The 14,631-nt window shown below is 50.5% G+C and overlaps 2 protein-coding genes across 3 annotated transcripts; both read left to right on the top strand.

Annotated features, from left to right (window-relative positions):
* Positions 1-2,652: 2,652 nt before the first annotated feature.
* ACKR2 (atypical chemokine receptor 2) lies at positions 2,653-7,034 on the top strand. 2 transcript variants are annotated; one of them, XM_074573404.1, is made up of 3 exons: positions 2,653-2,713; positions 3,341-3,398; positions 4,662-7,034. In XM_074573404.1, exons 1-3 carry the CDS (start codon positions 2,681-2,683, stop codon positions 5,774-5,776), a joined length of 1,206 nt encoding a protein of 401 aa, XP_074429505.1. In that variant the 5' UTR covers positions 2,653-2,680; the 3' UTR covers positions 5,777-7,034. The 2 variants fall into 2 exon arrangements, with proteins under 2 accessions (XP_074429505.1, XP_074429506.1); XM_074573405.1 differs by lacking the exon at positions 2,653-2,713 and adding an exon at positions 2,846-3,028.
* A 1,399-nt stretch (positions 7,035-8,433) lies between these two features.
* Positions 8,434-10,832, top strand: CYP8B1 (cytochrome P450 family 8 subfamily B member 1). Its single transcript, XM_074573403.1, has one exon. The coding sequence runs from the start codon at positions 8,530-8,532 to the stop codon at positions 10,060-10,062; it is 1,533 nt and encodes a 510-aa protein (XP_074429504.1). The 5' UTR covers positions 8,434-8,529; the 3' UTR covers positions 10,063-10,832.
* The last annotated feature ends 3,799 nt before the right edge of the window (positions 10,833-14,631 follow it).

The raw sequence follows: 14,631 nt of genomic DNA, 5'->3' as shown, positions 1-14,631 counted from the left end.
CAGGGAGGCGGGGCCGTGTCTGACGTCACCTCGGGGTGGGGGCGGCTCTCTGCAGTGCAGCTGGAGCGGAGTCACAGGGGGAGGCGTGGTCCGCCCCGCCGCCAGGGGGCGCTGTGGGGCGGGGACGGAACCCGGAAGCGGGGAGTTGGAGGCGGCCCTGCCCGAAGCCTTGTTTCACCCCCGAAAAGCGGGGCTTGAGGCCGCCCTTCGCGGGGCGGGAACGCGGCCTGCGGCTTTCCCTGCAGAACCTTCTCATGTAGGTGGGAACCCGCGCTTTGGCCTCAGGTGGAAGCTCTTTAGCAGAGGGCAAAGTCAGAGCCTGCCTCTCCCTCGGTCGGATTGTCTTTTACCTGCCAGTGAATTCTCCCGTTGACTATTTTTTCAGCTTTCGCGCAGGGCTCGCTTTCCCCCGGCTGAGTGCCAGGCGGTGGATTTTGAAGCCCAAAGACAATCTGGAAATTGCTCCTGGCTTTAAGCGAACCGCACTCTGGAGCAGAAGGAAAAATCCCCTGCGGTCCTGAAGATACCAAAAACCATCCCCTTAACCCAGGGGCAGAGCAAAACAGCAAAAAAAAAAATATAACAATCCATTCTTTCAAAAAACCCTGCCTGGTTTTGCAGCGCTCTGGCGCGGGGTTCCTGACTCCCCATTTCTAAGCCGGGGGGGAAGCGGAGCTGCTGCTCCTGCAGGGCCGCTCCGCAGCTGCCGTGCGTCGTTTTCAGCAGCATAAAATAAAGCGGCTTAGATGATAGATAAACATTTGTTAGTACCGCTGTGTCTCTCTCTAAATGTGCTTCCCATTACTGGTAATCTGGTTACTTTAATTGCCAAAGCCATTAGGGCTCTGCACAGTCTGAAAGAAAAAAAATCTATCCAATTACCGGCTCCCGAATTGACTTAAAATCTTGTAATAAATTACAGTGAAAGCTACTTTCTCCAGTGACTCTCAGAGGCACATTTAATTCCCCGCAGCTCTATGCGATGTGTGCTTCAGGGGGGAAACTCAATTAAAGCCAAAAAACTTACTTCATTTTAATTGCTGGGCTAGTGGAACTGCTGTCACCTGTAGCATCTCCGTGTGCGTGCCTGGTGCCTCGGCTTTGCAAGTGGCTTCTTGCTATTTCCTAATGTGTATGTTGCCCGTATATATTTATTATAGGGTATCTTTCAAATGCAAGCCTGTGTGTACACCAGCTGATGGTAGTGAGCATGGAAATGGCTAAAAATAACATTTATTTCTGTGGATCCACCTGCCATGGGGCAGGTTGGGTGCGGAGCTGTGACCCTTGCTGCTGCTCTATTCTCTCCTTTTTACCACGGCACTTTGGAGCTTATAAAGCGCACCAGAGCTGGTACAGGGGATGGCCTTGGCACGGTCGGGGTGTTCCCCATGGTCCCATTTGGTGGCTGAGACGAGGGAAACGAGCTGGAAGGGACTGTTCGTTGGCGGTGGTGAGCTAAAACCTCTCCAATAAACCACTTTATCAGAGATGCCTTTGACAGGTGAACAAAGGGTTGTGCCATGAAGCTGTCCCCAAAACATCCCTGTGGCAGTGCCAGGAGCCTCTCGCCTCTCTGCCGTGGTCCATCTCTGTTTGCATATTCGACCACGGCAATAAGCTCCTTATGCTGGTACCGCTTCCAAGGCTTTGCTGCTGCCTGCAAAGACAGGTGATTGTCCCCATGGAGCTGCCAGCCCTCACCGGCCCCAGCTGTGTGCCTGCCGATAGCCGTTTCTGCTCTTGCAGGGGATGAGGATCCTGCAGCATCCAAGTAGCACGTGGCTTATTCAGATTTCCTGGAAAACAAATATGCAGATTTCTACACTGGCGTCTCAGCCCTGGGAGTCTCTCAGTGCAGAGACCAAGCAGGTCCAATCCTGCCGGGGAAGCTTGGAGATGGGCAGGGCTGACAACATCTCAATGTCCATCTGTCAGGCAATGGCAGATGTTTCCACTAATTGTTAAAAAACAAAATAAGAAAAGGGAGCTTGTTGCCACATCTGGGGTTGGGATGCAGCAAATCCAGAATCAACAGGGAAAAAGAAATTAGGGGCTTGTTTGGGAGGAGATGGCCTGGAAAAAAGGGAAGGATCAAGATGGATGGGGAGAAAGCATGCATGGAAAATGGAGAGAAGAAGGGCAAAAGGAACCGGTTATGTTTAAGCAAGTGGCTGTTCTGTGTGCTTGCCTGGGTCACCCTGGTCTGGCACATCCCAGAAAAACCTCCTTCAGACTATTTTGTGGGTGGTCTCACCACACAGCCTGTGCATGCTGGGGTGTATGGCATGCACCAGCGGTCTTCACCTTGTGCTGACGTGGGGCCTTGGTCCCAGCAGCTCTGGCCATCCCTAGCATGGTGCCTGACTTGAGCTGTACAAGAGCAGGCTGTATTTCTGAAAGAGGGATGCTGGGTCCCAGTGGCAGGAGGCACTGGGGTCCTAATAGGTGTCTCAAGTGTCAAAGCCCAATTCTGGGTGCAGGCACCAGTTGTAGATGTTGTAGAGGGACACATGCTCGGACGCAGTGCTGAGGTGATTCCTTCAGTGCTGTCACCCACTGATCAACACCAGGAAAGGGAAAAAAAAACCAGGGAGGTCACACTGAGCTCACATTTCCTGCCCATCCTCTTACACAAGTGAAAGAGGTTTCTAAAAGCCTGATTCAAACATCTGGCAGGATGGGAGCTGCCCGCAGGGGAGAAGAAGCTTCTGTAAGTGCATTTTCTGCTTCTTGCTTGTGGACAAAGCTGCACGAGAAACTTGGAGAGGTTCTCTTTTCTTCTTGAAAGTTAGCCAGCTTGTACGCGCTGGTGCTCCAGCGGGCTTGGGATTAATTTGTGAGCTCAGCCCACATTGCATTCATCGGTTCTCCACTATGAGCTACGGGATGGGGATGTGAATGCCAGCGCCAGCGTGATACGGAGGGGGAAAGAAGCAGCAGAGGGAGAAAAAGCACCTTGGTGGGCTGTGGAAGAGACCCAGAAATGGAAATTTTGGGGATGGCTTGTCCTGATGTGGGTGCAGAGGTCTGTGTTGGGGGGGAAGGTGTTTAGGGGTCTGGCTGGGTGTCGCTGGGTGGGCAGCACTGTACAGCATCTGAAGGTGTACAGTCAGAACTGTATTTGGCTAAGGATGAATTTCCTTTAAAATAAGAAACAGAAAAAAAACAAACCCAAGCTCATTCCTAGAAAAGGCTTTTTCTAGCACTCTCCTATGGCAGATGGCTGCTCTCCGTGGCTGCTCTGTCTGAAGTGCCCTACGGACTCATGAAAGAACAACTGCGAGACGGCAAGAAAACATTTCGATCCAGCCCCATCCAAATTTTCTTTTCTTTTCAGAAGCCTGGAATTGCCTGGAATGGGTATTTAAGCAAGTTTGGACATGAGGCCACAACAGGTATGTCCACAGCTTCACTCCTTATGGCTGCACACCCACAGGCATCCTCAGCACCCCACTCCACGCCTGGGGTGCTTTGCTTAACCCACTTGGGGTGGAGGGGCTCCCCTGTCCTGGGGTGTTTGTGGTTTGTTCTCAGAACCTGGAGATCAGTCTTGATTTTTAAAATCCACGATAACCTTCATGGTACTCGTGGGAGGTGGCTCAGGCAAATCCCACCTCCCGTCGTGGGAGATGGGCTCTTCAGGGACAGCCATTACCCAGTTTGGGTGGCTTTTGGAAAATTAAACCTTTGTAGTGTTCTTGTGTGTGGATTTTTTCTGAAAATCAGACTCCGAAAACAGAAAGCTCTCCAAATCAGTCACCATTTCCTGAAATCTGTGCTGCAGCTGTCTAAACACTGACGCCAGCCTGCGGTCCTGGGGAGCGGCCGACCACGCAGCCGTCACCCTCCTTGGTCAGCAGGCTTTCATCCCACGCCTCATCTCACGCAGGATCGACTCTAGCGACATCCTTTCAGCTAAATCCCTACCTTTACATCTAACCTTGAGTCAGGAGTTGATTCTGGTGCCTACATGTCCTTACGTTGGATAAGGCTTTGAGCAACCTGATCTAGCGGAATGTATCCCTGCCCATGGCAGGGGGATTGGAACTAGATGATCTTTAATGTCCCTTCCAACCCAAACCATTCTGATTCTATAGTTCTATATTTTCCACTTACTAATATCTTTTACAAGAATCCATGGCTTGGTGTCGTAGAGTCGACACGGAGAGGAGTCAGTATCCTACCAGGAGCAGTGAGATGTTCAGCGTTTCACCTCTGGGAGCAGCCCCACCAACATAATGGTGCCGGTGGCAGGTTTTGCTTCTCTGCGAGTTGAGCTGCCGCTTTCTCAGTAGCGACCCGGGTGACTCTAAAGCAGCTGACGGCGAGGTGTGGTGATGGATCTCCCATAATTTAGAGCAGAAACTTCCTCAAAGGCTTGCAGTGGTGTCAGGAGGAAGTGACGAGTTATGTCATGCTCATTTACTTTCAAGTTTTGACTTGTTGGAGTAAGGAAACCAGAACTATTTTTTTGTATGTCTATGTGTAGACAGCTGTCCCCATGCCATAGGCAAAGGCCAAGGAGCACAGGACACAAAATAATTATCAGAAGGTCGCAGAAATTTAAATCTGTCAACTAGAGGAAAACCCTCTGTGGTGTGATGTTTGTCTTTCTTGAGTGAACATTTTGATCCCCTTCACTTGTCTTTTGTTCCTAGGCAGCCACTTGTCAAACGCAACTTCAAAGGTGGCAACAACAACCGCTGCCACCTTGCTGGATGCTGCCAATTCGAGCGACTACCCGTATGAGTACTTGGATGAAGAGGATTATATGCAGTATGGCCTCTGCACAAAAGAAGAGGTACTCTCCTTTGGCAGAGTATTCTTGCCATCTTTTTACACAGTGGTCTTCCTGGTTGGATTGGCTGGGAATGTCCTCCTGTTTATTGTCCTCGTTGTGTACCTCAGGAAAAGAAAGAAAATGACGGAGGTGTATCTGCTGAACCTGGTGGTTTCAGACTTCTTCTCGCTACTAACTCTTCCTTTTTGGGCTCTGTACATTTCTCAGGGGGTAATCTGGGACATATTGTGCCCGGTCTTAAATGCCATGTACACTGTGAATTTCTACAGTGGTATCTTTTTTGTGAGCTGCATGAGTCTGGACATGTATCTGCAGATAGTTCATGCTTGCTCTCCTCGCAGCTCCCTGACACGGAAGAAGTCCATCCTTGTCTTGGTGGTGGTATGGGTCCTTTCCATACTTCTCTCCATTCCTGATGGCCTCTTTACCAGCACAAGGCAAATCCACAACAAAACCGTCATGTGCACCCATGATTATGGCCAGAAACACTTATTTTGGAAAGTTGTCTTTCAGGTCATTCAAAACACCCTGGGTTTCCTTTTTCCCTTCCTTTTCATGGTGTTCTGCTATTCCCGCATAGCGTGTGGCCTCACCACATCTCAGATGCCTGGCTCAAGGAGAGCACTCTGCTTAGTCTTTACTCTGGTGGGTGTCTTCTTTGTCCTGTGGTCCCCTTACAACATTGTCCTCATCCTTCACTCCCTGCAAGACGTCGGTGTGATCAGGAGCTGTGAAAGCAGCAAGCGATTGGACTATGCCATGCACGTCACGGAGAGTTTGTCCTTTGTCCACTGCTGTCTCAACCCCTTGCTCTACGCTTTTGTGAAAAAACGATTCAGGTTATATTTACGGAAGATCCCGCAGGCTATTTTCAGGAGAAGCGCTTTCTTTGACATCCAGCCCTCAGAGACAAGCCAGTCTTGCAACAGATACACAGCTGAGATAGAAATGTTGAGTATCACAAATGCGTGATAAATATTTACATTCTTTACGTTACATGTACGCCCTCTATGCTGATCCTGGCCATGCAATGGAGTTGGTGGGAGCCCACAGCACTGCGTAACCAGATATTTCATTCTAGTGCCAGCACCGAGATGAGGATTTTCTGTGTTGGGATTGAAAAAGTATCCATGGGATTTGTTTCTGTTATAAATGGAATTATTATAAAAGGATTGCCCTGAGTTTATGCTCGTGGAAGAAGCCCAGCTCCTGTCTGGAGTATGTGAGGATTAGTGGATGAAGGAGCAGCTTATCTAGATGTTGTGTCCTTAAAAGTGCAAACTGAAATTTGTGCAGAACTTGTCCCCCATAGATCCCAAAGAGGCTGATGGAGGAGAGCAATCCCATTATCCCTCCAGCTCGTGGTGTGAGCCAGGGAATGGATTTGCCATGCTCATCCATCAAACCAGACACAGGTGGCCAGAAGCCCAGCTTGTGGGGTGGCTTTGCTTCTCCTGGCTTTTGCCATCTTCCAGGTAGATGTGTTCAACCAGGCTCATCCCTTTGTTTACCAGGAGAGACAACGGGAGGAATTCGGACTGGGTTGTCTGACCAATGCTGGGTTTCTCCATTACGATCAGGTGTGCCACGCTGGGGTGTGCTGAGCGGGAAACTGTATCTTTCCGAGGGACAGATCCTTGGTTAGTGATCAGTTTGATCATCAGCTGATTTGAGATCAGTTTGATGAGCAACAAAGTTCAAACAAGTAACGACCAGTGAAAAAGAGAAAAAAAAGAGGGCTCAGCAGAATGGTGGTGGAGGCATTTGCCTTCCCGAAGATTGATTGTGACAACATAAAAAAGATCCATGGATACTGTCGTTAATAAGTTATTGGCTTTGCAACACCACAGTGAGAACATGGCCCTGGACAGAAGGGCACAGATAGCTGTTTGCCAATCCTTATTACCCAGCGCAGCTTTAAAGTTCAAGGTTATTAGTTTGGTGACCTTTATTTAAAGGTACTATTCACCTCAAATACCCCTCGAACCTTAAACGGGCACTTTCCAGCCTGGAAAACTATTGAGCACGGGAGTTGCCTAGAATAGCACAAATAAAATTAACAATTTAAGAGAAAACACTTATCACCTTAATTTTATTGCTAGACAAGGTTACTGGACTGAGAAGGGCTTTGAGTTGGTCTAGAAAGGTGGATTTGTTTTCACTGCTGTTATTTTTCTTGCCAATGTTGCTACAGCATGTTTCCAAAATGGTAAGGCTGGGATCTTTCCTTAATAAAAAAAAAAAAAAAAGCAAAAAATGCTGGAATAAATGTTTAGCTGATGCTATGATGTGGCCTTCGCTCCACGGGTCAGGTCACTGGGAGGGAATGTGGAAGGAGAGAGCAGCTGGGAAGCAAAAGCTAAGATGAAGCTTGTGATCCCATAGAGAGAGGAGGGCTCGTGGGACCGTGCAAGACTTAGGATGGGATGCTCAGGGGAAGGGCAAAGGTGGAAGAAATAGCGGGGAAGGAGTATCAGGGTGGACTGGGGAGATACAAGGGTGGGAAAATAGAGAGGGGGGGTATAAAAGGGGCTGGTTGTGTGTAAGCAGTGTGCCCCGTGCCTGATCTTGGCAGTCTGTCCTCTGGCCTTATTAAATACTTTTTCTTAACTCTCTTGCCATATGTCACTCTCTCTCCTATGTGAGGGGGCCGCGAGGTCCGAGCGCCAGCGGCTGGTGCAGGGTCTGCGGTCACTGGGTGCGTAGGTCAGGGTGACAGCACCCGGAGGCACGGTGCCGGATGGGGCACGGGGTCCCTGGCGTGATCCTCAAACCCCATCCGGAGAGTGGGGAGCAGGAGAGATCAAGAAGCAGAAGGGAAAAATGGGGAAAAATGCCAGCCCCAGGAGTGGGAGCAGGAGGGCAGAGGGCGGGGGGTTCTCCACCGGCTGGAGGGACACAACCGATCTGCAACCGCTGAGCATCGGGTGTGCACATGCACAAGAAGAAAGTGCTGTCATCCTTCTGGGCATGACAGTGCTTTCTTCTGTGCGCTGCTGCTCTCCAGCCAGGAGGAGGTCTTGGCTGCACACAGATGTTGGACTCATCTGCTGCAAAGCAAATGGAATGGATTCAAGCCCTCATCACCCGTGAGAAAACCAGACCTGCTTTGCTTTGCCCTCATACAGGTTAGCAGTGCTTGCACTCTGCATTGGCAAAGCACTGATGGGGCACCGGGCACCGGAGAACACCAAAATACTTTGGATACTTTTCCTTCTCTTGGCTTTTGAGACCAAATCAACACAGCTGTAACCCCCTCCCCGAGGGGGTCCTGAGCTCATTTTCAGTAGCATTTCACACATCCACTTCTCCTGTCAGATTTTCAGCCTGCAGCGTGCGTCCATAGCCTGGTATTAAAGGCAGAAATCACCGAGTGAAATGCTCTCAACCCTCTTTTTCAAAAACTGGGCTCCATGCAGCCTAGAAGAGGGAAAATTTGCTTAAGCTGCTGCAGAGGACACGCTGAAACCCATCCACCTTACACAGCAGCCCAGTAACTCCCGGCTTCATTATAACACACCTTCCACCTTAAAAATCTCTGTCCGTTCAGCAAGGGAGAAGTACACACAGGAGCGCTCCTGGGGGGAAAGGCAAACACTCGCTGCCAATGGGGACAGAGGTTGTCAGCTGCACATCTGCATATCAGCTGTTGGATGGGAATAAAAAGCACCCTCCTGCCCTAAGCTAGCTCTAGTCCAAGCTCCAGGACGGGGTGCAGAGCTCTCATGGCGCTCTGGGTGACTCTCCTCTGTACCTTGATAGCATCGCTGCTCGGTGGGCTCTACCTCCTGGGTGCGTTTCGGAGACAGAGACCCAATGAGCCCCCTCTGGACAAAGGTACTATTCCCTGGGTGGGTTACCTGCTGGATTTCAGAAAGGACAGTTCAGAGTTTCTAAAAAGGATGCAGAGAAAACACGGGGATATTTTCACGGTGCTGATTGGAGGCCATTACTTCACCTTCGTGATGGACCCCTTCTGCTTTGGAGCCATCGTGAAGGAATCACGATCTAAACTAGACTTTAGGACCTTTGCATCCAAACTGGTCCTGCAGGTTTTTGGCTACAAGCCCATCGAAGCCAACCATAGCATAATTCATGCATCGAGCACGAAGCATCTGATGGGAGACGGACTCACTGTCATGACACAGGCCACCATGGAGAACTTTCAGAAGCTGATGCTTTTCAATCTGAGCCCAGGGGAGGAGAAGCGAGTGTGGCAAGAGGATAGCCTCTTCCACTACTGCTACAACATCGTCTTCAGAGCTGGGTACCTGGCTCTGTATGGCACGGAGCCACACCAAGGGGCAGATAATAAGGAGAAATCTAATGAGCAAGATCGCATCCACTCCAACGAGGTGTTCCATGAGTTTCGGAAGTACGACCGTCTCTTCCCTCGCCTGGCCTATGCCGTGTTGCCCCCCAAGGACAAAATAGAAGCTGAACGGCTTAAGAGGCTCTTCTGGAGCATACTGTCTGTGAAGAAGAGCTGGCAGAAGGACAATATCAGTGGGTGGATAAGTGACCAAAACCATCTTCTGGCAGAAAACGGTGTCCCCGAGTACATGCGGGATAGGTTCATGTTTATGCTCCTCTGGGCATCCCAAGGCAATACGGGCCCAACTGCCTTCTGGCTCCTCTTTTATCTAATGAAACATCCAGAAGCTATGAAGGCTGTGAAGGAAGAGGTGGATAAAGTTGCAAGGGAGAATGGCCAAGAAGTGAAGCCGGGGAGCCCACCAATTAACATCACCAGGGACATGTTAAACCAGACTCCTATTCTGGACAGTGCTGTAGAGGAGACCCTGAGACTGGTTGCAGCCCCAATACTGGTCAGAGCCGTCCTCCAAGACACCAGCCTGAAGACGAGCAGCGGGACAGAGTACACCCTACGCAAAGGAGACAGGCTGGCTCTGTTCCCACACATCTCCGTGCAGATGAACCCAGAAATCCACCCTGAGCCTCATGAATTTAGGTACGACCGCTTCGTGAACCCAGACGGCACCAAGAAGGATTTCTACAAAAATGGGAAAAGGCTGAAATACTTCAACATGCCCTGGGGGGCAGGAGTGTCCATCTGTCCTGGGCGGTTCTTCGCTACTGCTGAAATTAAACTGTTTGTGTTCTTGATGCTAAGTCACTATGACCTGGAGCTGGTCAACAGAGAAGAGGAGATCCCAGCGATAGACGTCAGCCGCTGGGGATTCGGGACGATGCAGCCTGTTCGCGATGTTCGGTTCAGATACCGCCTACGCTTTTAATTTGGGAAGTCCTTGTGGTGGTGTTTGTTCTGTTTCTGTGACAGAAATTGCGTGATCCCATGGTTATCAGATCTGTGCGGTGCCAACACTGGTATGATCCTGTTTGTGTAATTGTTATCATGGCTTTTCTCTTTACTCCTCCATGTGTATCATTGTTCTGCGTCTCTGATTATTGTGGTGTTGGGTTACATGATAAAAGCTTGTCTGCAGACCCACAAAGGAGCACAGAGAGACAAATAGTACCCTGCTAGGCTACTCCCAGCCCCGTCCTGGGTCCATCAGCCCATCAAAAGTCCATCTGTACAAACCCAGGGGAGCACAGGGGCATATTGGCAGGTGGGAACCCAAATTAAAGGCTTCCAAGGAACAAGTATTTCATCCAGGTCCCTCCCAGGGCTCTCCCAGGAGAGCCATCAGCCCCATGGTCCTGGCACAAGACCCATCAAGATTTGCCATCCGGAGCAGCTCTCCTGATCGCCATGTGGACTAAGCGGGATTGCTGTCAAGGGAGGGGGGACATCTTATGGCATGTAGGGAAAGACCATTTTGGGATTGCACAGGACTTATGGTGGGGTGCTTAGGGGAGGAACCAAAGGTGGGAAAAAGGAGGGATTTAGGTGATTTGGGGGTAAAAATATAGGTGTAAGACAATAAAAAGTTCTGGTTGCGTGCAAATAGGCGGCTGGTCCATACACTTGGTTGCTCACACCCTCAGCCTGATCAGCACAGTCTGTCCTATTGTTTTATTAAATTCCTTGCCTTAAATTCAAGACCATGAGTCAGAGAGCCCGTGTGTCCGTGGTGCCGGCAGCTGGCACAAGTGTGTGAGTGGGTGTGCAAGCGAAGGTCAAGCCAGATGAGCTGGCAAATAGGTGAAGTGGCCAGGGAGCCTGGGGGCGAGCCCGGCCACGCTCCAGCACTGGGTCTGTGTTATTTCATTATCAGCTCCTTAACGACACATTTACTTACAAGATGATCTTTAAAGTCCCTTCCAACCCAAACTATTCTGTGATTCCATGATTTTACGCATGAAATTATCATTAGCAGGATGGCATCAGCTTGCGGTAAACACCTGAACGATCAAAGAACAACAAATAGCCTCTCCACAGACATAAGGATTTCCTTGGGGGTCTATAGTCCCCTTCTTCTATCTGATTAAAACAGACTCCTGTGAGCTCCCCAAAGGGAGCAGAGGTGGATGTATTGAGTTAAGGACACACCGACAGCTCATTCCCTGTTCACCTTTAAGAAAAGGAGGAATCTTGCCACTCATCTCATTTACCACGTCAGTGGGAGGAGAAGAGAGTTGCAAGCATCAGTAGTAACCTACAGTACCGGTTTCCTGTCTCTATGTGTCACCTGCCTTTCCAGGGCTGCAGGAGGTTGTGCGTTCAAGCCCTGTGTTTTGTGTACAGTTTCTGGGGCTAAAAAAATAATTTCTCTGTGTGTGTGTGTGTGTGTCTGGATTCATCCCGCTAACTGTAACGCAGCGGGAGCATGGGTACGTCCAGCTGAGTCAGGATACTCCGCAGCTCCCTGTTTCAACCCAAATCATTGCACAAGCTTAGAAACTTTAGACTCGGCTTGGTGGTGGCCAGGAGCAGGTCTGTCGTCACGTGAGGGTACGGCTGTCCAGGGTGCAGCGCCTGAGCCTTGGTAGTGAGGGTGAGCTCCCAGCTCCTGGTTCATACTTGATCAGGATCTCGATGGTCCTTGACACTCTCCTCAAGTACCACGGGCTGCTGGTGTTCCCAGAAGATGCCTGTTGGAAAGTGCCACCCCCCATCCAGATTTAGACCCCATCTTCTGCAGAGGCCCAAGGAGGCTACAAGGAATGGGATGGCATGATGGGAAGGGACTAGAAAACCCAAGTGGGGCATGGGAAAACAACGTCAGTCCCATAAGGGCTACAGCCAGCCACTGCGACCTTATAAGCCCACAAACACCCACAAGGAAGCACCACCTCCACAAGAAAGAAGAGGCAGGTTATAGTAGTAGGTGACTCCCTTCTGAGGGGAACAGAAGGTCCAATATGCTGCCAGGCAGACCCTCTTCTTAGGGAAGTATGCTGCCTTCCTGGGGCCTGGGTCAGGGACATCACTAGGAAACTTCCCAGCCTGGTTCGGCCCTTGGGCTGCTACCCACTGTTGCTCTTTCACGTGAGTGGCAATGAGGTGGCAACGCATAGCCCAAGAGCAACCAAAAGAGACTTCAGGGCCTTGGGAAGGTTAATAAGGGAATCTGGGGTGCAGGTTCTCTCTTCTTCTGTTCTCCCAGTTACAGGCAGTAACTCTGAAAGAAACAGACGTGTGCAGTCTGTCAATACACGGCTCCGTGGCTGGTGTCACCGCCACAATTTTGGGTTTTTCAACAATGGGATGGCCTACACGGCACCAGGCTTGTTGGCGTAGGATGGGGTTCATCTTTCTGAAAGGGGGAAGAGGGTGTTTGCTCATGAGCTAGCTCTGGAGCCCGGGGCTTGTTGACCGAGCTTTAACCTAGGCTTGTTGGGGGAGGGGGATATTACCCGGCTTGCTTGTGACAAGCCAAGGGATGATGCTCCAAGGTCTGAGGGATGTGTCACTAGTGAAGGCCCTCAACCTGTTGCTCTGAGATGTGCTGGGTACGCTGTAGCACACTCAAAGTCTTATGGGGATGAGCCAGGGGCTCCTGAGGCAATAGGAACCAGGGAGTCACAGATAAAACACCTCAAAGGAGGACCACTTGAAGAGCAGCATGAAGGAAATGCAGCCATTCCAGCCAGCGAGTCAGCTTCATCAAGCGCCCACCTGAAGTGCCTTTATGCAAATGCTCGTAGCATGGGAAACAAGCAAGAGGAGTTAGAGATGTGCACACGCCTCCGAGCTGTGATCTTATTGGCATCACAGAGACATAGTGGGATGGCTCTTACGATTAGAGTGTTGGAATGGAGGGATACGGACTCTTCAGGAAGGGCAGGCTGGGGACACAAGGAGGGGGTGTTGCCCTCTATATCAGTTAACAGCTGGAGTGCATGGAGCTCCACCTGGGGATGGATGAAGGCCCAACGGAGAGAGTATGGGTAAAGATTGAAGGGAACACAGGGGCAGGAGGGAAGGGATGCCATCCAGAGGGACCTGGACAGGCTTGAGAGGTGGGCCCATGTGAACCTCATGAAGTTCAACCAGGCCAAATGCAAGGTCCTGCACCTGGGTCACGGCCATCCCAGGGGCAAATACAGGTTGGGCAGAGAATGGATCGAAAGCAGCCCTGAGGAGAAGGACTTGGGGGTGCTGGTGGACAAGAAGCTCAACATGAGCCAGCAACGCGCGCTTGCAGCACAGAAACCAACCCCATCCTGGGCTGCATCAAATAAGTATGGCCAGCAGCTTGAGGGAGGTGATTCTACCCCTCTGCTCTGTGCTGGTGAGACCCCACCTGAAGTACTGCGTCCAGCTCTGGAGCCCTCAGCACAAGAAGGACATGAACCTTTTTGGAATGGGTCCAGCGGAGGGCCACAAAGATGCTGGGAGGGCTGGAGCCCCTCTGCTGGGAGGACAGGCTGAGAGAGCTGGGGGCGTTCAGCCTGGAGAAGAGAAGGCTCCGGGGAGACCTTAGAGCCCCTTCCAGTCCCTAAAGGGGCTCCAGGAAAGCTGGGGAGGGACTTCTGATCAGTGAGTGTAGTAATAGGACGAGGGGTAATGGTTTTAAACTGAAAGAGCAGAGACTGAGATGAGATATTAGGAAGAAAATCTTTGCTGTGAGGGTGGTGAGACCCCGGCCCAGGTTGCCCAGAGAAGCTGTGGCTGCCCCATCCCTGGAGGTGTTCAAGGCCAGGCTGGATGGGGCTTTGAGCAACCTGGTCTAGCGGGAGGTGTCCCTGGGGTTGGAACTAGATGATCTTTAAGGTCCGTTCTGACCTGAACCATTCTATGATTCTATGATCTCCATTTTAGCCACTGGCTCTAAAGCAGGATAAAACTTTGCTCTACAAGCTCTGCTCTGTTTTTTTTTTCCCCTTCAATAATTAAGGCTCTGACAGCATCAGTCCTTACAGAAGTCCCATCACAGCCTTACCTTTGTGGAGGCCAGTGGATCGATTTTAATGCTGATGCTAACCTTGGACTTTATGCATGACCGAGGGATGAAACTCAAACATTTTCATGTATGTCCTAACATCAAAGCCAGATTCTACTTTGTTCTTCAAAGGACAGGTTTATGTTGTAACTACATGTTGGGGGTAAAGTACCCCATATTGCCAGACTGGGCATTAGCCCAGACCTCACAGTGGTGGAATTAAGCTGAAGCTCTTCCCACATTTTGGCCAAGCTCCACACCATGCCCAGGAATGCCTTGGGCAGGTCAAAGCGATAGTGAATCACGGTCAAGTGATGTCCTCGCTCCAGAGCAAGAGGATCTTTTGTGGGGGTGGTTTGCCTGCAGGTCATTCACTGCTCACGTAACAGGGTATACTTGTGGTTACCACTTGTAGGCACGCCAGGTCAGAGTTGAGGGGTGAGGGACAGGTGATGCAGAAACATGGAGTGGGCTTAGGAAAAATGTATATAAAAAGAATGACAATTACCAAGA

The sequence above is a fragment of the Larus michahellis genome, chromosome 2 (assembly GCF_964199755.1).
Source record: "Larus michahellis chromosome 2, bLarMic1.1, whole genome shotgun sequence".
NCBI classification, from domain to species: Eukaryota; Metazoa; Chordata; class Aves; order Charadriiformes; family Laridae; genus Larus; species Larus michahellis.
This window is presented reverse-complemented; position numbering and strand designations above follow the sequence as displayed.